The sequence below is a fragment of the Anolis carolinensis genome, chromosome 5, assembly GCF_035594765.1.
Source record: "Anolis carolinensis isolate JA03-04 chromosome 5, rAnoCar3.1.pri, whole genome shotgun sequence".
In the NCBI taxonomy this organism is placed as follows: domain Eukaryota; kingdom Metazoa; phylum Chordata; class Lepidosauria; order Squamata; family Dactyloidae; genus Anolis; species Anolis carolinensis.
In genome coordinates this window covers 186,158,514-186,181,768 of record NC_085845.1, presented here as the reverse complement: position 1 = coordinate 186,181,768, position 23,255 = coordinate 186,158,514, and the positions used below count along the sequence as shown (strand labels likewise).

At 41.2% G+C, this 23,255-nt stretch overlaps 2 protein-coding genes across 3 annotated transcripts in view; both read left to right on the top strand.

Moving 5' to 3' along the window:
• Window positions 1-2,050, top strand: part of LOC100552069 (sodium- and chloride-dependent GABA transporter 2) — a 55,142-nt gene extending 53,092 nt beyond the window's left edge. The window contains exon 15 of the mRNA XM_008110443.3: window positions 41-2,050. Within this exon, the coding sequence (XP_008108650.2) occupies window positions 41-163 (123 nt within the window). The 3' untranslated portion in view covers window positions 164-2,050. The remainder of the gene's footprint in view (window positions 1-40) is intronic.
• Window positions 2,051-17,577: 15,527 nt separating this feature from the next.
• The window catches only part of slc6a12 (solute carrier family 6 member 12), a 75,749-nt gene continuing 70,071 nt past the window's right edge, over window positions 17,578-23,255 (top strand). The window contains exon 1 of one of the 2 annotated variants that reach the window (XM_062983105.1): window positions 17,578-17,929. The gene's annotated coding sequence lies outside the window, so the exon portion shown is untranslated. Of the gene's footprint in view, window positions 17,977-23,255 lie in introns of both variants that reach the window. The other variant, XM_062983106.1, reaches the window with a different exon arrangement.

Genomic DNA, 23,255 nt, shown 5'->3' with positions numbered 1-23,255 from the left:
CTTCCATCTTTCTTAATTTCCTCCTCACTTTGCCTTTCAGAGATTCCACCAGCTTGTCTGTCCAGATGAAGACTTGCCCCAGGGAATGTGTCCCAATCCTCCGCCCTTTCCCACCACTGGAACTGGGCTCCTGACGTTGACGGAGCTGGATTCTCGCTGCTAGGAGGGGCACGCTCCTCAATAGTGGACACTCCTGGACTCTGTTGATGGCTAAGGAGAGAGGGTCAGTGAGCTCTGGTCCATCCCTCTCCCCTTCCAAAGGATCTGTGGTGGCTGCTAGGGACAGAGAGCTCTCCCGGGATGTGGTGGTGGAAGCAGGTGGTGCTTCCGCTTCTCTCTGGTAGCAGATTTACAGGCAATGGCTCCAACTGAAATGTTCTCCTGTGAGTTCTTCTGGGAATGGAACAGGAAGGATGGACCTTAGAAGGAAATGTTTAACATGATCACTGAAGAGTTTCTCCTGTGGTTTTTTATGGAGCCTTCCATTCCATCTCTAAAACACTGTTCCTTCTACATTGTTGTATGTGTTTTGAAAGGCAAGGTGGTGATCTGTAACTGAGGCTCTTGTGTCTGCTTGGCTTTTGCATCTCCAGCTTGCAGAGATTTGATACTAGAGCTCGTTAAGTGAATTTCTCACCTTTCCCCACTCAAGGCAGCTTGCAATGATAAAAGAGGTAGAGATAAAAGTCCATATCATTAAAATGTACAAAAAGTTTAAATATAATTAAACTGCAAATTGAATTTAAAGCAATATAAAAGCATACCCTTTAAAGGAAAAACAAATATAGACAGTGTTGCACATTATGGCAAGCCCCTTTCCCAATGAGTAGTTAGTACCCAAAGGTGTGTTGAAACAAAAAAGTATTTGCCTGCTGAGAAAGGACACTTGAGAAGGCAAAGGAATGCAGAGAAAGGCCCCTGTAACCCACAGACTTCTTTTGCTGGCAGATTCTCTGAGTTGGAGTTGCAAAGTATAATCTTACCATTACCTATAGTATCTATGCAGATTTTCTGTTCTTTGCATTGCCTTCTGACTTTTTTAGAGTGCAGATCACGATTCCTTTCCCCTTTGTCTTTAAGGACCAAGCTACATGTGACACCAATAGGAGCTCTTCTAATTTAAGACTAATATCTGCTTGGGTGGAATTTTTCATTGGGACAGCTGCTGTGGGAATGTTTCTACATTCAGTCCTGCTCTTGGATTGCTGTTTCTGCAATTCCAGTCAATAAATTGTTACATTTAAGGCACTGATGAATAATTGTGTGCCAATGAGTAGTGAATGACTGGAATCCTACTGGTTAATCCCAGTTTCAGTAAACCTGTTTACTCAATTGTTGAATGGTGAGTCAACATAAAGGTAGATCTCATTTTTTATGATTCTTTTCAAAATTAAACATACCCAGTTTCCTAAGTTACACAGATCCAGATCCTTCTTCATATAGGGCATGGTTTCCAGACCATTAGTCATCCTCTGGACACATTCTAGCATGTCCGTATCCTTCTTGAGTTGTGGTTAGAAACAGCATTGCAGATGAGATCTGACCAGGGCGGAATGGAGTGGTTCTATTACTTCCCTTGATCTAGACATCATACTTCTGTTGATTCAGCCTATAATTGCATTGGCTTTTAAAGCAGCTGCATCACACTGTTGACTCATGTTCAGTTTGTGATAAACCAAGACTCCTAAATCCTTTACACATGTACTGGTGCCATCCATTCTTTATCTGTGAATTTCATTTTGTCCTGAGCATATTGAACTGCTGGCTTTATATAGGTGCTCCTGAGGACTATGTAAACTTGAAATGTTTAAGCATCCTAGATATATAATGTGGCTCCCCTCCCTATTTTTATTAAATTGGATATACTACATTTCATTCATGAGACTCATCCCACCAGGTTTCAGTGATGTCAATTATATCATACTGGCTTTGCTGTGTTAAGAGTGTAAGTTCATCTTCTTTACTTCCCATGCTCTGTGCATTATGTAGAGACATCTAACACCATGGGCCATTTCCCCTAGCTGTTTCTTTAAGACTTTTTTTTACCTACCATTATGGATTGTTGTCTCATTTGTCTATTTCTCACTATAACATTTGAGCTATTATCTCCAGCACTTGATGAACTCCTGTCCTCAAAATAATTGTCTCCCTCCTCCACATAACTCAGAAAATCAAGAGCAGACAAAGCCATTGCTGTAGGAACATATTTATTGGTATCTCATGGAGATATATAACAAAGGAAGCCCAATCCACTTTCCCCAGGTGGGTGAACAAGCCAAGTAGAGAGTGTCTTAGAGCACTCCTGTCTCCTGGACATGTCTGCACACTTTTTCTTCCCAGAACCAGGCCAAAGGTGTGGAAAAAGGCATGGATCTTTACATCCTCCAACATTTCACAGATGAAAACTAGGTCACATGTGGTAAAGTAACATCAAGGTTTGTATAATAGCAAAAACTATGAATTGGGAAGAACCATTTAGGAGAGGTTTCAGACATTAGCTTTTGTCCTAGCCAACTGAGAAGGACACACGTTCTGCTCTTTGCTCCTGATAAATTGACTGAACTCAGTATGAAGCAACTCAAGTAAGCTGCGGACAAAGACTAGAGCATTTTAAAAGCAGCTGAAACAGTGGGATGACAGAGGATTAATTGAGGCTGAACCTGCCAAACTAAGAGAGCTTGAGGGTATTTTTAAATTTAAAAAACCCCTCTAAGTTATGTGTGGCCTATTTTTTTAAAAAAGTTTTACTTAACCCCCCTGCACCTACCAGTTTCACTATCAGACTTAGGACCCTTCCACACAGCCACAGAATATCAAGGCAGATAATCCACGACATCTGCTTTGAACTGGATTATCTGAGTCCACACTACCATATAATCCAGTTCAATGTGAATTTTATACAGCTGTGTAGAGGGGGCCACATTATCTGCTTTGAACTGGAATATAGGGCAATGTGGACTCAGACAACCCAGTTCAAATTGGATATTCTGGGTTATATGGCTGTGTGGAAGTGCCCTTAGCGGAGCTCTTTCATTAACAGGCAGCACACCAGAAGATGGATCCTTGTTCTCGCTGTGTGTAAATAAGAGTCTCCTAGACCAAAATGCCCAGAATAGGCAGGAAGGAACATCTGACATTAACATTACAGGTGACCTTGAATTACAGTCAGTTTCCATATCCACAGATTATGCACTCATGAATTCAATAATCTGCATCTTGAAAATATTGTTCAAAAATCCCTAATCAAAACCTAGAATTTACTATTTTATATAAGGGGCATCATTTTACTATGTCATTGTATATAATGGGACTTGAACATCCAGAAGGGTCCTGGAACCTAAGACCAATGGATACTGAGGACCCACTGTACAAATCGCAAAATTATGTGGAGGAACAAGCTTTCTTTTTGCTGGCTATTCGTCCTGTAGTTTCTGAGATACTTAATTTAGTATTTCCATATTGTCTGGTCTACTGGAAGCCCATGCTATACCTGGTAATTATTTTGCTAAAGGTCAAATGGATTTGAGGTGTCTTGTTTCTTGTAGTGGAAATAGGTTTGATCCAAAGGATGAAAAGAAGCTTCCACATACATGCAAAGTCACATTCCCTCTGAACCAAATTCCCTGCAGTCCATCCTAAATCAATCGGAACTTCTTCATCCCCTGCAAATGCTTCAGCGAATGCAACCTGCAGATAGTTTAAGGTAGTATTTCTCACTCTGCTCTTCCCAGCCATCTCACCAGCTGTTAGGAATTGTGGGAGCTGGAGTCCAAAACATATGGAGGAGTACAGTTTGAGAAACTGGTTTAAGGGCTATTTTGCTAGGTTCTACACTACATGGCAAGAGACCTATTTATATAACAAAATTAAAAGACAAAAAAAGAAACCAATCTCTTTACTTATAAGGTACCCATGAGCTTCTAGGGTACCCAGACATTGTAGCAGGGAAGAGAAGTTTTTGGCCCTTCAGATGTAATGCATTGTAACTCCCATAATCTATGGCCAGTATGGCCAATAGTGAGAAACAGTAAGTAATCCAAGAACATCTTCATCCCTGCACTATAGCTCCCACAAGGGGAAGAGCCTGACAGTTGATGGAGGTAGGATCAGAGCCGGCCCTAGGTATTTTTCAAGTGTAGGCGAACAGAATTTTGGCGCCCCCCCAAACCAATCACTGAAAAATAAAAGCGTTGGATAAGCGAAAATGTTGGATAATAAGGAAGTATAAAGGAAAAGCCTATAAAACATCAAATTACATTATGATTTTAAAAATTAAGCACCAAAACATCATGTTTTACAACAAATCAATAAAAAAGCAGTTCAATACATGGTAATGTTATGTAGGAATTACTATATTTGCAAATTTAGCACTAAACATTGAACAGGGATATAGGGCAGTGTGGACTTAGATAACCCAAATAGCCCTCAGTATTAAAAAAACACTCTAAAATCAGGACAATAAATAAAGAACAACACTCTGAAAACAGAAGAAATCCAGACAGTAAACAATCAGGGACAGCTAACTCCTCCCAAAAAAAGATTCTCCCAGGCAAGAAGAAGCCAGGCCTTGAAGCCACAGGGCCATTAAATGCTAATCAAGGTGATTAATTACAACATTCACACCTGCTTCAAAGAAAAGTTCTTTCTCCCACCCTGGACCTTCTACAGATATATAAACCCCACATACCTAGCTTCCAAGTTCCTACAGACCTCACAATCTCTGAAGGCCCCAAAGGTGGGCTTGCGTGGCGCGAAGGTGGGTCTGCGCTGGCCGGAAGGCCCGAAAGAGAAGGAGGTGGAGAGTGGTGCCCTCCTCCCAGGACGATGGTGCCCCCGGGACGATGGCGCCACAGGCAAATGCCTATTTCGCCTTATGGTTGGACCGCCTCTGGGTAGGATTGCTTGACTGATCCATCTCTTGCCAAAGTTCACAAATGTCATCATAAATTTAACAAAAAAGAATTAAGGGCTTTGAGCACTTAGCTCCAAAAACCCCGATTTTGCATTCCTGTCTAGTCAATCATAATTGTGGGGCTGAATTAGGGTTGCTGCTGATTCTTTTCTGATAGCGTCCTCATATTTAACTTTGGTACTACAGGTAGGTGCACTATGATCTGCTCCATACTGATAAAAGCTGTACCTATTACAGTAGAGTCTCACTTATCCAAGCCTCACTTATCCAAGCCTCTGGATAATCCAAGCCATTTTTGTAGTCAATGTTTTCAATATATCGTGATATTTTGGTGCTAAATTCGTAAATACAGTAATTACAACATAATATTACTGTGTATTGAACTACTTTTTCTGTCATATTTGTTGTATAACATGAAGTTTTGGTGCTTAATTTGTAAAATTATAACCTAATTTGATGTTTAATAGGCTTTTCCTTAATCTCTCCTTATCATCCAAGATATTCGCTTATCCAAGCTTCTGCCGGCCCGTTTAGCTTGGATAAGTGAGAGTCTACTGTACATTTAACCAGTATAAACAAGTGGAATTTTTATTAGGTTCATTCCCAATAAGACCTTTCCAAAAGTTGCAATTTTCCTCATGAATTGAGTGGCAAGAAATTATAATATATAACATTTGAATGTGGCAGAAAAGAGAAGGCAATGTTCAGAAGATTTTTTTTTACTGCAACTCTCAGAATCTTCCATGGTCACTATTGATATGCTAGTTGAGGAATTCTAGAAACTGTAGTTGAAAAAAAAAGTCTTTCCAAGCTCTGCCTGAAACTGACAGATTCATCCATCCACCTTAGAATGTATACCAGCTAAAAGCCTTAATTCTAGCAGCCACAAGGTGTCCTCAGCACTTTAGTTCTGCCTGATGATGCAGCTGCACCACAGCTCCTGGAACAGGAAAAGGGAATTTAGGTGAGCCTTCTGAGCTGAGGGAGAGAGATGAATTCAATGATAATAGTCTGTGGCAGAAGCAGAATTCACGTCACAGAGTCCCAGATGTCCTCCAAAGAAGTACTACTCTTATTCGTGTGACCATCACTACAAAGCTTCATCCCCCTTGAGCAAGAATTTCTGCATTTGGCACATATAGAAACAAAACTAACTGATTTAAAACATTTGTAATATGGCAAGGATGCATTGTTTCCCAAAGGCATCTTACAAGGTTGCAAAACTTAAATCTGTCACGTTGCTTGCCTCCTTGAGTATGCATTTGTGGGTCCTGTTCTACTGTGCAAGATAGTCACTCGCTTTTCTAGAACTGTATCTACAATGCACATCATAGTAGAATCATAGAGTTGGAAGAAACCATGAGGGCCATCCAGTCTAATCCCCCGAAATGTAGGAAAACACAATAAAAGCACCTCTGACAGATGGCCATTCAGACTCTACTTAAAAACCTCCAGAAAAGGAGACGGCACCAAACTCTGCGGCAGCATACCCCACTGCCAAATAGCTCTTATAATCAGAAATTTTTTCCTAATGTTTAGATGGAATCTCTTTTCCTGCAATTTGAATCCATTGCCTCATGTCCTGGTCTTCAGGGCTGTAGAAAACATGGTTCCCCTTCCTCAATGTGACATCTTTTCAAATATTTAAACATGGCAATAATGTCCCCTCTCTGCTTTCTTTTCTCCAAGCTAATCATACTCAGTTCCCTAAACTGCTCCCCATAGAGTTTGGCTTTCAACCTTTGACCACTTTGGTTGCCTTTCTCTGGACAGCTTCCAGCTTGTCAATATCCTCCTGGAAGTGCGATGCTCAGAACTGGACCCAGTATTCCAGGTGAGGTCTAACCAAAGGAGAATAGAGAGGCACCATTACTTGCCACTATCTTGACACTACTTCTATTGATGTAGCCTAGAATTGCACTGGCTTTTTTTTGCTGCTGCATCATTCTGTAGATGCATGTTCAGCTTGTGGTCTACTAAGACTCCTAGATCCCTTTTACATGTATTGTTTTCAAGCCAGGTGTCACCCATCCTATATCTGTGCATTTCATTTTTATTGCCAAAATGTAGTACTGTACAATTGTCCTTGTTGACATTTATTTGGTTCAGTTTTGGCCCAGGTCTAATCTGTTCAGATCATTTTGAAATCTGTTCCTGTCATCTGGGGTCATCTACAAATTTGATAAGCATGTCAAATTTGGAATTAAGGCCAAGGTCCTGCTGGGCTGCTGACATGTGATGCTGTGCCATCACACTTGACAATGATTGACTACTGGGGAGGCTTTCTTCCCAGCTGTGCAGCATCTGGGCAACACTCCATGGGGTCCGTGTGTATCCAGGCATCATCTGTTTGATAAATGTGCAAAGGAAGGCCTATGGAGGGCAAGCTGAAATGTGTCCAGAGGAGGATGACCAATATGATCAAAGGTCTGGAAGATAAACCCTATGAGGGAGCTGGGTGTGTTTTGGGTGTGGCAGAACCTGCTTCTCTGGAGGATTTTAAACAAAGGCTGAATGAATGGCCATCTGTCATGAGAGCTATGATTTTGTGTTCCTGCACAGCAGAATGGGGTTGGACTGGATGGTCCTTGGGGTCTCTTTATTCTATGAAGAGAAAGGATACAAAACTAAGCATGTTCCTGTTAAGTTGTCAGCCGTCAGCACATTTGAACCCAAATAACAATACATCCACTAGCCCATATAGGCATCAGTCTGAGTCCCAAGTACTCAACCTTGGGAAATTTCTTGAGTTAAATGGTACAGTGAATGACAAGAGCCCAAGGGTGGGAATCACCAGGCCAGCCTGGAGAGGAATTCTATCAAGAGTCTTGAACAGGATTTTGCCAAAGTGTTGCAGTATATACCCATCTTCTCCTGAGGATCTCCTGTTCCAGATTCCAAGTAAACTGTTGTCATGCTCTTCTCTAGGAATCCAAAGACACACCTCACCAGGCAATGCTCAGTCCTCACCAGTCTCTTTTTTATCGCATCTTAGAGTGTGTAAAAATACATTCACTGTGCTTCTGCAAACCTTGGAGCTTCTCCTCCCTCTTCTAGAGGTGTTACTTTGGCTACAGTTCTGCTGGCACTAATTAAAAGGACTGGGGAGTGGTACTGCAGAGATTTTTCCAACAGATATTGCCAAAGTTTTGGATCTCTGAATCACATCATCCTGGGGTCAGAAGAGGAGGAGCAACATCAGCACAAGGTTTTCCTTTGCCTCATCTCACCTGTGTTGGGAAGAGACTTCTCTTACCTTCTCAACAATACTGTAGCGTCTGAAGACACGATTCATAGAGTCACAGAGCTGAAAGAGACCACACGAGCCATCCAGTCCTTTGTGTCCTTTCTTGGAAGCAAATCAATTCAAAAGTATTTAAATAAACAATGTATCTATAAGGATGATATATTTTCTAGTGTTCAGTGTCTTTTCTTCTAGTAAGCATTGAGGAAAGTTAGCAAGGTCTTGTTAAGTTAGCAAGGTCAGTGGGCATTCTGGATGTCCCAAGGACCCAACTGTAGACCAAAAAAACAATTTGTTTTTCCCCCAAATTCTAATAGTAAGACTTGAATTGCCAGAAGGGATTCTGTGCCAACCAGAAGAGGAGCTTCCCTGTCATAAATTGTTCATTAATTCAACTTTCAAACTTCTCTATCAATCACTAAGTCTCTCAGGGTGCTGTAATAATAAAATAAAACAGAACAAAATCAAGAACAGGGTCAAATGTCATGACTAAACCATTTTTATAAAGCAGGCTATATATTTAAAAAGCAGCCTTAAAAATACTATACAGACCTGTTAAATATCCAGCCAAATGAAAGAACAGCATTAAGCAGTAAAATTTATAGCAAGTTAAAAGACCCGAAGCCATAAAAAGGTCTCTGCTTCCATAAAGTCAGCTATGGAGGCTTATTTTCATCTTATCAGTTTATTTATTTCTCCAGTCTAACAGTATGTCTGGGCATGAATTAAGCATTTCCACTGTCTTATCAATGTAAAAAGAAATCAAATTGAACTCTCAACCTATGAATGATTCCATTGTAGAGTTCCATACAAATGTTAAATAGAACAAGAATACAATGGGAAGCTGAGAGAGAGAGAGAGAGAGAGAGAGAGAGAGAGAGAGAGAGAGAGAGAGAGAGAGAGAGCATATCAGAAGTCTCTCAGCACCACCTTCTGAAACCAGGCTTGGAATGGGGAAATTTCCATTTCAGAAAGATGCTTCCCTATGCCATACCAACTTTTTGAAACCTGATTAATACTGAGCAATTGGGATAGATGTGAGTTGTAAAGCAGAGAAAAGTTACCTTAAGACCCTTCCCCCAAGTCAATATGACTACCATACTTCTAATAGTAGCTTTCCCCAGCCATGAATTCAGTTCAGTAAATTGTTTGAAAATTTGCAGCAGGTTTGGGATAATATTGTTGCAGGCAAAGCATTCCAGAAATATACAGCAAGTGCCATAACATTTATAAAAAATATTCTTTCATATAGATATTATTTATTATCAAGACACCAATTATAGCATTTTCCTGTTTAGTCATTTGTGTCACACAGCGAATTGCATTTCAAAGCCTTTAAAATCTTAGTCACTTGGCAACCAAGACAGTCTATCAAATCTAAATGACATGTGTCTTATTTAGAGGACAGTGCTCCAGAATCTAATCAAGCGGAAAGTGAACTAATGAGAATCCAAAGACTGTGTCTGGTGGGGAGTTGAGTCTTTGCTTTGCAATTATTCCAAAACCCATGAACTACTTGACAACATTCTTGACAATTTCAAGATGGCTGACAATGTCAAACCTAAGCCAAAGAAGCCAGAAGGTAGAAAAGATTATCTGTCAAATACAAAAGTATCACAGCTGGGATATGAGCTTTTCTCTCTGTGGACTTATATGTTTTCTCGTCCAGCATCTGTGGGGCTATACAATCCTTACTCTGGGCCACAATCAAATTGTTATTTACAAGTACAGTAGACCTACTGAATTAAGGGGGCATATATAAGTGTTGATGTGCTGAAACTCCATCAATTCAATGCACAATTGGGAATAACAATTGCATTTAGGCTATTGGAAGGTGTCTTATGCTGAGTTAGATTGTTGATTTCCTTCTCATTCCTGTTTTCTAATGCCTAACTATTATTCTGAAAGCTAGGCATACAGCAAATGCAGCTTTCCCCCACCTGGCTTTCTTTTTCTTAAGCCTCTTTGGAAATCATTTGTTTTTACAGAACTTCTTATCTCTCTTACCAGTAGTAATAGCTAGATGGGGTGCGGTTACTCAGCAACATGAGGGATCTTTTAAATGATAATCTATAGAGCTATATTAGTTTTTTATGGACCAATCAAAACACCCTGCCCCACCAAGAATTCTTTCTGTTGTGTAATAATAGTTTTGGGCATGTCTCAACATTGGTTTCCTCACTGTATCATAAACATGTTGCTTTAAGAGCATTGTTATATAAATTAGAAAAAGATGCTACTTCAATAACAGCTGTTCTGGAAACAGAGAGTTCTTTGAAGCTAATGAAAAGCAGAGCAGAAAAACTCTTTTCCTCTAGAGTGCCTTTCCTTTCCCTTCCCTTCCTTATTTCTCTCTTACATTTTTTTCTCAGTCCACTGAGGAAATAAGTATAAGTAGTGGAGAGAAAGAAAAAAAATGAAAGAAAACATTGTAGGACTGCAGCTCCCAGAAGATCTAACCAAACTTCTTAATCCAAGGGCCAGTTCACTGTCCTTCAGACTGTTGAGGGGTTGGACTATTGTTTGAAAAAAATATGAATTAATTCCTATGTACATTGCACATATCTGATTTGTAGTGCAACAGAACATGAAAAAACAATATGATATTTAAAATGAACAACAATGCCCAGTGGGAAGTTTGAGATGGTCAAGTTAATTAGGACTGTTGTTGTGTGCCTTCAAGTCGTTTCAGACTTAGGGCAACCCTAAGTGTAAAGCTTAGGGTCAGGTAAATAACTTTGGAGGGCTGCATCTGGCCCATGGGCCTTAATTTGGGGACCCCTGATCTGGATAGTCTACACAGAATAACTCAGGGCCCATCTACGCTGACCATTTAATGCATTTTCAAACCGGTATTAAAGAAAGAGGTCTCACTGTGTAGACGATTACATAGGAAATCCTAAAACCAATTTGAGACTCTGATTGTGATTACACAAATCACAGAGTACTGATGTGCATTAAAGGCTTTCTTTCATGCACTTTTGTGGGACTTTGTCTGGCCGCTGCAGTTTGGAGCTAGTTTTGAACTGCATCAAATGGTCAGTGTAGATGGATCCCCAGCTGGCAGCATGGGGGAACACAGTTCTTCCTTTCATGCTCTGGTTAGGCCACACAGATTTGAAAATTTTGCTTTATTGGCCACACTGGCAAAATTTTCAAATTATCGGGGCTGCCATCCAAAAAGGCTCCTTTAAGGTCAAACACCTCCTCTCTTGTAGCCACCACATGGAAGTTACTGTAACTTGAAAAGGTTTCTGAATTAAGCATCAGTTTCTGTAATTCATGGTCAGAGTTTAATTACCTATATGTTACACAGGGAAAATTGTACCTTCAGTTTGCAAGACTATAATTTACAGTTTTTATTGCAGGATATCCTGAACAGGATAAGGTGATTTCAACAAAACTGAGAAATGGTTTGATTCTTCAGCATGTGTTTGATTTTTAAAAAATTAGAATATTAGTCTATAGTGAGCAAATCCTCTTTTATTTGTTGGACTGCTTGTGGTGAGTACATAAATGCTGTAAATGTTCAATATACTGTTCAAGATCTACAGCATTTATGTACTTAACACATAAATGGCCAACACAAATAACATGAAATAAAAATAAAGTTGAATAAAGACAGCATCTTCTATGAGATCCTCTGTAGTCTGAAGTGTATAGTCTCAAAAGTGAAGTAGTTAAGTGGCTGAGTTTGGTAGATAGGTATACTGTAGCCTCATTCAAGAAGATACTCTTGATGATTTGTAGTCCATCCTGTTGTGGATGTCGGTATATTTCCCACATCTGTAATAGCTGAGACGGTATTATTTGGGGTGCTATGAATAAATTGCATTTTCCTCAGAAAAACAGTTGTATCCTTCACATAACATGGAGTGTTAATGGTTTGAGAACTTAGTGTATATATCTATATTCTCCAATAGTGAAGATTTGAATGCTTGAAGCAATGGGTCTTTCTGGATAGTAGAAAATGCCTGGTTTGAGCTCCCAGGTGTGTCCATTTGAATTTGGTTCTTTATGCCAGTGGAGTAATTTGTGTAGCTCCTTCAGATATTCATCTGTGGGATCTTTAGAGAAAAATGTGTATAATAGGTGTTGGGCAGTTGTCTCTCACCCGCCTATACTGTCTTTCATGGCGACCACGGCTTTAAGTACTTTGTGGCTTTACATACAGTGAACTACCATAGAAGCAAGAGGAAACTGAAGCTGATTTGTGCATGGATTTCTCTCTCTCTGAATGCTGATCATTTTGGGAAAAATGTATTTATTGCAATATGAATTTACAAACCCCTGTGTGTTATAGATACATATAAGTCAAAGATTAAGTTAGGTAATCAGCTGTATCGGATAGTTGTACAGGACTTATCTGTCTGAAACAGATGTGTATTACTTGAGCTAAGCCTGACACACTCTTGGAATAAAGGGCCTTGCAGCTGGGTGAAAGCATCGTCCGGATCGCTGGTACCTTATCTTGCATACGCAGCCTCATTGTGTCAGAATGGGAACATCACGGGTTTTGTTGTTAGTTTGAGGAAAGTAGTTAAAAATTAGAGGAAAAAAGTTATACGCAACCCCAATTATTGGTATAAGGCCAGTTAGAAAATAAATCCTTCAGAGTCCCAAGAAGACCCTTTCTATGTGTTCCTCATCAGATCATTTACTTGATGTGAGGACCTGGCCTCTCTACCATTTAAAACTGTAAAGTTGGAGAGATGCCAGAAATGCTCATCTGTCTACTGCTGGTTAGGAACATTAGACAACATTTTGGAAGAATAGGTCAGGACCCAATAGGCTATTTTTACTTATTTTTTATACCATTTGTACCATTGTATTATACCTAAAGGCAGCAGAATAGATTTGCGGCTGCAGAACAGCCTTCAGTGACACACAGCACTCATCTCTAACACTTTGCTGATGCTCCCAGCATCTGCTGCTTGAAGCCACAGCTTCACTTTTTGTAATGATAGGACCGACCTTGATATCAAAACACATTGAGCAGCATTAGTTTCTCTCAGAGTGCATCTACACTGTAGAATGAATGCAGTTTGACACCACTTTTACTGCAATGGCTCAATGCTATGGAATTGTGGGAATCGCAGTTTGACAAGGTGTTTGGTCTCCTCTGCAAGAATGCTGTTAGTTCACCAAACTACAATTCCCAAGAATCCATAATATACATCCATGGCAGTGAAAGTGGTATCAAATTGAATTAATTCTACAGAGTACATGCAGTTTCAGTGTATTGAAGGAATGGATCATACCTCAGTGGTATAGCATAAAGTTTGATGGCATTCACAAAAGTTCATTTTTTGGCTTTACCATTCATTTCTTTTTTGGCTTTTCCATTTTCAAGGGCTCAAAGAGGATGTGATAGGGACGAACTTCTTTTTTGAAACCCTGAAGATCTGCTCTCAGACAGAGATGACAAGACTGGACTAAATCATGTTGGGCAATTTGTGGACCTCCAGATGTTGTTGAGCCACAATTCCTATGAACTCTAGCTAGCATAGAGGGAGAGCATGGGACTTGTAGTGCGGCAGTCCAGATGAATAAACGGTCCTTGAACCGTCTTGACACAAAGCAGCTTCCTATGTTGCTGGGAGAACTTGGAAAGGTTATTTTTGGTGGGCTACAACTCCCAGAATCCCAACACTGACATCAGGGCCGTAGCCAGAAAAAAAATTCGGGAGGGGTTTTGAAAATTTCGGGAGGGGGGGGTCGAACCCCTGACCCACCGGCCCCCCGGGTTCAGACCTGTCAATATCTGCTTGAGATAGTGCCTGGAGGGACTCTTAATGTTTTATGTCTCATAGACTTAGCATGCGGATTTGGTTAACCAGTTAAAATTCATGAGTAAACCAGGTTTTTTTTTTAACCTGAAAAATTTGGGGGGGGGGGTTGAACCCCTAACCCCCCCCCCCCCTCGCTAAAGGCCTGACTGACATGGCCATTAGGCATGTAGACTGAAGGATCCTGGGGCCTGTAGTAAAAAAGTGACCTTTCCAATAGATTTCTAGTAGCATTTTTTTAAAAAAAAGTCTTTTTGAAAAATGGTTTGTTATAGGTTTGTCAATGGTTCTTTAGATACTGTCTTGGCTATTGAGAGTAAGGGATTTTATCTACCACACAGCTGCTGTTTCTGTTTTGTTTTGTGTTCTGCTCCTTTTCTTTCAATGCATGTGAACTAATCTGGTCTCCTCCACACTTAAACAAAAAAACAATATCTAGAAAGCACCTGTTGAAGTATAAAGGAAGTGATGTAGTGAAGGTGCTCTATATAATATTGGTAGGCAAGAGAATAAAATAAGAGTGATTGATGAATAACTCCTCTGGGCGTAGTGGAAATAATGGGAATATTGTACCAAATCAAAAAGGCCTGGGAGTGTCTTTATTGACAGACCTCCTTCTTCTCATTCAAAGAACAAAGTTTTTATTTAATTACACCTCTGTGCCATTCTGGAATGCTGCCTATTGGCAAAAATTATTATGCTGTTAACTTTGAAGCCCTTTAGATAACCCAGCCTCAATGTGGGTGTGGTGCCTTGGACTATTAGTTTTGTACTGGGAACACTAAAATTCAGTTTTTGGTCCAGCCACAAAGTCCTCTGAGTAGCCACTCACGGGCAAGCTATTACAATCAGTTTAGGCAGTTTCACAGAACTGATAAACTCATGTACAACGTCCTTTTTTCACTGGAGGAAACAGGGCACACAAATCTAGGATAGAGTCCCACCAAATGTTAGTACCAGTAAACCCTATTTATTGCAATAACTGTATAATTAGATACCTTGGTGGTCTTGAATGGAAAGTGTCTTTCCAAGTACAGAGTTATCAAGCACATTGAGACAGAAATAGGCAATTGTGGCCCTTCAGATGTTAGTTGATCTCAACTCCCCCAATCCTATGTTGGGTAGGGAAGATGGGAGATCACTCCAAGAACATCAGAAAAGCTCAAGTTCCCCACTACTGTATTAAGTAAATAGGAAGCAGAACATAAATCTCTGGTTAAACTCTATGGAACTGAGAAAGGTATAGGCATATGTATGACTGATTAATGTCCTGTGTTTTCACTGGAATTCAGAGTATTTTCATACACGTGTCTTAAAAACGGTCTCATCATTAAGAGATTATTCATTGCATTTGTTGCCTTCTGTACTCTAACTTTCATTAAGGATGTTTGTTCCCAGCCAGGAACCTATCAACTCACTATTGAAGTAAGACAATTAGGATAATATGTCAGTTTGGCAGAAATGGCTGAATAGTTGTGACTGGAGGCGAAGAACATGCAATAAAGATTTTTATATCTATCTCTCTGAGCCATGTGCATGTCTGAATCTATTGATCTACTCACATTGGCATGTTTTCGAACTGCTAGGTTGGCAGAAGCTGGAGCTAACAGTGGGCGCTCACTCCGCTCCCGGGATTTGAACCTGCGACCTTTCGGTCTGCAAGTTCAGCAGCTCAGTGCTTTAACACACTGAGCCACCGGGGTTCCAAAGACATGCATAGTACTACCCTGTTTCCCCGAAAATAAGACATCCCCGAAAAATAAGACCTAGTAGAAGTTTTTCTGAATTGCTAAATATAAGGCCTCCCCCAAAAGTAAGACCTAGCCATTTTTGTTTGGAAGCATGCCCAGCGCCTGACAAACAGAACACAGAGCATGCAGGATTGGTAAATGTACATACCAGTTGTACATGGAAATAATGGTAGTAAGAAGAAATTCTTGATAGGAGTCACAGTTTGTCTGGTTATGCTGGTTTGTGATGACCACTACTGTACAGTATATAATAAATGTTCATTTTTTTGTTCAACAATAAATGTGAATTCTTCTTCATGGAAAAATAAGACATCCCCTGAAAATAAGACCTAGCACATCTTTGGGAGCAAAAATTAATATAAGACACTGTCTTATTTTCAGGGAAACACGGTATGTAATGTGGGTCTGATGTAGAAATGCAATCTCATTTTTTTCTTTGTATTGTGGACTGCATTTTATAAGGTCTAAAACATAAGAAAGAATGTATGGCCAAAAGATAAAAAAAATTCTCTGGATCTAGTATTTAGATTAAAAAAGAAATAAAAAGAAAGTAAAATAAAGGTATACGGTAAGACCCCCATATCTACCTGAAACCATGGATACAACTAAAAACCATGGAAATTACTTGACCTTCTGGTATCCTTTCTAGGAATTTGCTATATTCTCCAACACAACTTCCATGGGAAGCATGTCATAATTACCTGGAGGATCTAGCAAAGTCCTACAGAGACTATTGCCCGCCCCCTCCCAGTCAGTAAGTGATATCATGGATATCAAGATGTTGGTCAGTATAAATATCTATATGAGGAATCAGAATATTTCGCTACTTGGGTCAGAACAAGAGTCCCCCCAAGGTCAATATTGAGGTGTATAGTACTCAAAACTAGCCAACTTATTTTGGCACATGATGCAATGGGGTTTGGGCTTGCATGAACATCTCTTCCCAGTCATAGTATTGGAGATGCAACAAAGTAAACATCCAATTATTTCTTTCCAGAATCTGTTGCTGGAAATCACATCACTGTCTAGTAGCAGGGTCAGCTCTGAAACAATGGGGAAAAGTGTCTTGCAAGTACATATATAATAATACTAGCTGTGCCCGGCCACACGTTGCTGTGGTGTTGTCTGGTGGTGTCTGTATTTTATAGGCAGTGTGGAAGAGGCCTAAGTGAGGCCTAACTTTGCCTGTCCCCTGGGTTGAGTGGGTTGCTAGGAGACCAAGTGGGCAGAGCTTAGCCTTTTAACTGGCAGCAATTGGATAAAAGCAATTATTCCTCTCCCTCTAATTAGGACTTTATTTTTCTTTTTGTTGTATCAACCTAGAGGCATGGATGAGGGGTTGTGCTGTCAATTTTCAAGGTTGTGGGGTGTTTAGTTTTGTTGTTTTGTAGGTTGCCGGGATTCCATCACTCTTATATATATATATATATAGATTAACAGTGGCTCATATTAAGCGGCTGAGGGGGGAAAGGAAGGGGCCTGAGGCTGTTAGGAATGGTGGGAGTTGAAATCCAAAACACCTGGAGGGCCAAAGTTTGCCCATGCCTGATCTACACTGGAGAATGAGTGCAGTTTGACACCACTTGAGCTGGCACAACTCAGTGCTATGGAATCCTGAGAGTTGTAGTTTGGAGAGGTATCAGCAATAACTGGTGGAGAGAAGACTAAAAAGACCTTGTAAAACTACAACTCCTAGTATTCCATGCCATTGAGCCATGGCAGTGAAAGTGATGCCAAACTGCATTAATTCTACAGCCTAGAGAAGCACTCAGCGTTAACGCCCAGCTATGACTCAAGCTGAAAAGCACACGTCCTGAAGAAGTGTTGGGAAACAACTTCTCAACTTCCTAAAAGTTTCCAATTTTGGGGCCTGACTCTTGGTTTGACTGCCAACCCCCCAGAGCAAGGACTGGTCCAAGGGGTGGCGGAGGGAGGGAGGGAGCGGGCCATCCTCCCCCTCTCCGCCCCCTTTTCCCCTCCTTTCCCCAGAAACATTGCCCCACCAGCTCTCTTTCTTCCCGAGAGAACTGCAGCGAAACTTTGCTGGAAAGCGGAGGAGGAGGAGGAGGAGGAGAGCAGCCAAAGCAGGGAGGAGGAGGCCTCCTTCGCCTCGCCCTCCAGCTTCTGCTTTCACTCACTCGCCTTCATGTCGCCTTTACGCTCCTTTCCGGGTGTCTAGCAGATTTCTTTTTATTGCGGGACGAACGAGACCGAGCGGCTGGTGGAGACGGAGGTGGGTGACCCTTTTCTCGCCCCACATTGGCCTCAAACCTGACCAGTGTAAGAGCTGTCAAACTTCATGAGTTTTTGACAGTATAGAATAGATCCAGCCTTCGCTGAAAGTTAACTACTAGTGCTTCGGAAGGGATAGACTTGAACTTGTGTGCCATCATGGGACCTCAGGATTCGTAGTTTTACAATAGCGTGAGGTTTTTCTGCCTGAGAGTGCTGGTTCTTAGCCATAACTACAGATCCCAGGCATCCAATGCACCCAGCTGGGTCAAACTGCATGAATTCTACAGTGCAGATTAGACATGGGCAAACCTGGGCCCTCCAGGTGTTTTGGACTTCAACTCCCACAATTCCTAACAGCCTACCGGCTGTTAGGAATTGTGGGAGTTGAAGTCCAAAACACCTGGAGGGCCCAGGTTTGCCCATGCCTGGGAAGCACCCATAGCTTATGCTGCCAACTTGGTTCTCTCAGATAGGATTAGAATTCAATTCATGCAGTTTGACATCACTTGAACTGCCCTGGTTCAGTGCTATGAAATCATGGGAATTGTGGTTTCACAAGGTCTTTAGTGCTGTGTGCCTCAGCAAACTACAACTCCTACTGTAGGATTCCATAGCCTTGGGTCAAGGCAGTTCAAGTGTTGGGTTGCTGTGAGTTTTCCAGGTTGTATGGCCATGTTCCAGAAGCATTCATACCCCATCACCTCTGAGGATGCCTGCCATGGATGCAGGTGAAATGTCAGGAAGGAATGCTTCTGGAACATGGCCACAGCCTGGAAAATTCACCACAACCCAGTGATACCAGCCATGAAAGCCTTCAGCAACACAAATTCAAGTGTTGTCAGATGGCATAACTTGTTCAGCGCACCCTTATTAAGTGTCCATGGGGTTTCACAATCCCTTTGCAAGCAAAGGAGCCATTGGTGTGGGGGTCGGAGAGCAGGTCTTGCCTTGAGGTCACTTGCTATTCTTTCCCACCTGAAGGAAAGGATGTCAGTGAGATGAAGAGGTGGGTGGTCATTACCACCTGAATGTGGAGACGAGCTCACACAGGACCCTTCTCTGGACCTGAGAGGCTAGGCTTGGAGATGCTGCTCATTTTATGGAGTGACTTTGGAGACCCAGGTTCCAATCCCCATTTGGCCATGAGCTGCATTGGATGATATGTTTCAATATACTCTGAACAAAGTTGATTAAACCAAAGTGAGTGGCATCTCACAAAGGACTCTCTGTCTCAGAGTGTGGTGGAAGCCACTTACTTGGAAGCTTGGAAGCTAAACAGAGACTGGATGGCCATCTGTCCGGGGTACTTTGATTGTGCTTTTCCTGCATGGCAGGGGGTTAGACTAGATGGCCCACGTGGTCTCTTCCAAATGCTATGATTCTATGACATTCCCCTGGATTTAGTTTGCATAATCTGTGGTGATCCGCTGTTTATTTCAAACACCAGAATGCTATTTTTTCTCGTGATCATCATCTCTTGACAGCCTTTGTGTATGATTTCCAAAAATGGCTTGGCTGAGTGGAAATAATTTTTTCTATAATCCTCAAAGGGAGTGCTTTCAAATGATGACTGTGTGCAACATTCGAGTTTTAATAAGTTGGTTTTGGAGCTCAGGGGTATTAAACCGCATGTTCTTATCATCCAGGTGATTTGGTTGGGTTTTGAAGTTTGTTGAAAATAAGGAACTGCGAATGAGGAACCAACCTCATCCTTGTGGGCAACAAGGAGCTTTAGACACGTGCCATGAGAGGGACAGAGCTCAGGGCCCCTGCAATAGAGGTGGGGCAGAAAGGGAGTGCAAACATGTATCTGCATGTGATGACACGCTCTGAGCAGCAAGCAAATGGCACAACCTAGGTCAGAAAGTTGGAAAGGGAGACTAGACTCCAGGAATTTGTTTACACTAAACCACGGTTGAGAAATTGGATGTTTTTCAGGCTGACATATTATATCTGCCTCCAAAGAACACAAAGAACATATGGAGTGCACGATTTATTTGCAGGCTGCTTTCAGTATGTAAGGAGGGTAGAGTTAATCTAGACTTCAAAAAATATTAGAACGCAAGTCTGGTTCAAGGTGCATCTACACCAGTAGGTCCCAGCCTTTTTTTGACCAGGGACCAGTTTGACCAGGGACCCTTTTCCAACATTAGTACCAAATGGGTTACAAATCAGTTTTTGGTCAACTTTAGATTCGGTTTGGTTATTTGGAGTGCTAATTCAGAAAATTGCATTGGATAGACCACATCAGCTCAAGTTTCTGATACAGAACATATCCGATTTTCTCCTTCTCACACCTTCAGGGTGAGAAGGGCAGAATATAAATACTGTAAATAAATAACACATGCCATCCAGTAGTCACCATCTGCTTGCCCATAGAAAACCATATTTAATAATCTAGAGCTGATGTGGTCTATCCAATGCAGTTTTTTGAATCAGCATCCCAAATAACCTCAGGAACAGGCCTAAAAACGAAGATACCAAGATTATTTTTTGTTTGGGCTGTGTTATTATCCGTAGTATTAACAGTGAGGCTGCAAACCATATTTTAGTTCTTGCAGACCACTGGTGGTCCACAGACCACAGGTTGGGAACCACTGATCAACACTGAAGAATTAATGCAATTTGACACCATTTTAGCTGCTATGGCTCAATGCTGTGGAATCATGGAAGTTGTCGTTCTATCAAATCTTTAGCCTTCTCTGCCAAAAGAGCTAGTGCCTCATCATTACAACTCCAAGAATTTCATAATGTTGAGGCATGGCAGTTAAAATAGTGTCAAACTGTAGATGCATCCCCCAGTGTCCAGAGATGTTTGAATGCAGGAGCAGGCTCGAGTCTGTGTGTATGTGATGCAAATCAGTTTTCTGAATAATATGATTTCGAGGAACTGGCATCGATCATGGCCTGAGATGAACTGCAGGGGAGAAAGGTCACAAAGTCCAGAGTAAGGATGGGGAATGTTTAGCCCAGAAGATGTGGATGACCTGCTCGACTCATGTTCGACTCTCCGCTCTGCAGACTACTGCTGCTGGGAGCTGCAGTCAGACAACTATCTGAAGAGCGATGTTATCACTCATTCAGTCTAGACTCATCTACTACTCTTACCTCTTGAACTCCTTTTTACCTGCCAACACAAGACCTAGAATGTGTTAACTGTGGGTAGGAGCCAGCAAAGAAAGTGTGGATATACATTACAATGCAACAAAATCCACAAAAGAGCAATACCTTTAATGAATATACAGATTAGTCTGTTTTTTATTCATGTCTCTGCATGTGTTTATTCAAAACTGTGCTCTATCCCATTTCTATCATTTATGAATATTTCTATATAAGTATGTATTTTAAAAACCATATTTACTTAATAAATAACATATGTCTGGAAAGGTTTTTGTAAAATGCAGATATTTCTAGTTGTGTGTTGTATTGCAAAATATGTATGATCTGGAGGATTAGCTGGATGCAAAGAATATATTCTCCCTCTTTCAAGCTGCTCTTATTACTTGTTGGTTCCAAATCTTGGTATTAATAATTAACTAAAATAGGGCTTTGGCTTCTGTGACCCAAGGTACTCCCTCCACCCCAAGGGACCTGGCCGGGGCAGAGAAATAGTTTTTCCAAATTACCAGGGAGTTTTGCCTTTGGATAGAGAACCACATGGGGAATTTAATTTGTTAAATTTAATTATACGTAAAACTTAATTACGTTTAGTTCCTTTATATCCCTTTACATATAAAAAACCCAATAGCTGACTGACTTAATAGATTTTCATGAGGCAGTGTACATGCTTAATATTAGTGGAACATGATAGTTTTATTCTTCACTAGCTTGGGTACCCCGCATTGCCTGGGTTACAGGCCCGGGCTGTGGCACAGGCGGGAGAGCAAGCCAGCTGCAATTAACTGCAATGAATCACTCTGACCAGGAGGTCATGAGTTCGAGCCACGCTCGGAGCCTATGTTTGTTTGTCTTTGTTCTATGTTAAAAGGCATTGAATGTTTGCCTATATGTGTAATGTGATCCGCCCTGAGTCCACTCGGGGTGAGAAGGGCGGAATATAAATGCTGTAAATAAATAAATAAATAAAATAATAAATAAAGTCAGATTTTTAATTATACAAAATGCATAAGGTTGTGGGTGAATTACAACTCACATCATGCCAGGTCAACCCTGAAAAACTCCATCATTACTTAAAGTTTGTTATGTTGGGCAAATTTGCTCTAGATGCATCATTGGTGGGCTGAAGGGTAAACTACAACTCCCACTATGGTGAGTCAGTTCCCTCAAACCCCTCCAGTAGGTTGAGTTAGTCATGGGGGTTCTGTGTGCCAAGTTTGGACCAGGTCCATCATCGGTAGAGGTCACAGTTTCTCTGGTTGTGAGTGAACTACAACTCCCAGAAAGGAAGGTCATTTCCCCCCCCCCCCCCAAAACCCCTCCAGTAATCAAATTTCGGCATATCAGGTATGTGTGCCAAGTTTGGCTCAGATCCATCGGTGTTCAGATACACAGTGTTCTCTGGATGTAGGTGAACTACAACTCCCCCAAATTAAGGTGAATTTTCCCCAAAGACCACCAGTATTTTTTGCTGGCCATGGGGGCTCTGTGTGCCAGGTTTGGTCCAATTCCATCTTCGATGGAGTTCAGAGTGCTCGTTGATTGCAGATGAACTATAAATCCCAGTACCTACAACCTCAAAATGTCCAGGCCAATTCCCCTCAAAAACCCCCAGTATTCAAATTTGGGTATATCAGGTATGCGTGCCAAGTTTGGCTTCATAGTACGCTCTGGATATAGGTGAACTACATCTCCTATAAATCCCTCCAAAGACCTTCAGTATTTTTTGTTGCTCATGGGGGTTCTGTGTGCCAAGTTAGTTCCAAGTTAGTTGTTGGTGGAGGTCAGAGTGCTCTAAGATTGCAGGCGAACTATACATCCCAGTACCTACAACTCCTATAAATCATGGTGAATTTTCCCCAAACCTCTCTAGTATGTTCAGCTGCAGATCAATTCCTCTGTTTGTTGTGTGCCATAGGAAAAAAATAGGAAAGGGTTAAGGGAGAGGCAGTGAGCGGGGTCAATGAAATTCCACACCAAAGGAGAAAGGAACCCAGGAATGTCTATGGTGGAGGAAAAACAGAAAATATAGGATGAAATTGTCCCTGTATGAAAGCCTTCACTTGGGTGGTGGGCAGTATGGTGTTTGCAGAGGACATTGGCAGGGCTCTCATGGTGCTTGCCAGCCACATACACATATACATATTTTCACTTTTATTATGTGCATTGATATGGTGACCTTTGCTCAGACTTGGGAGTTATTTTGG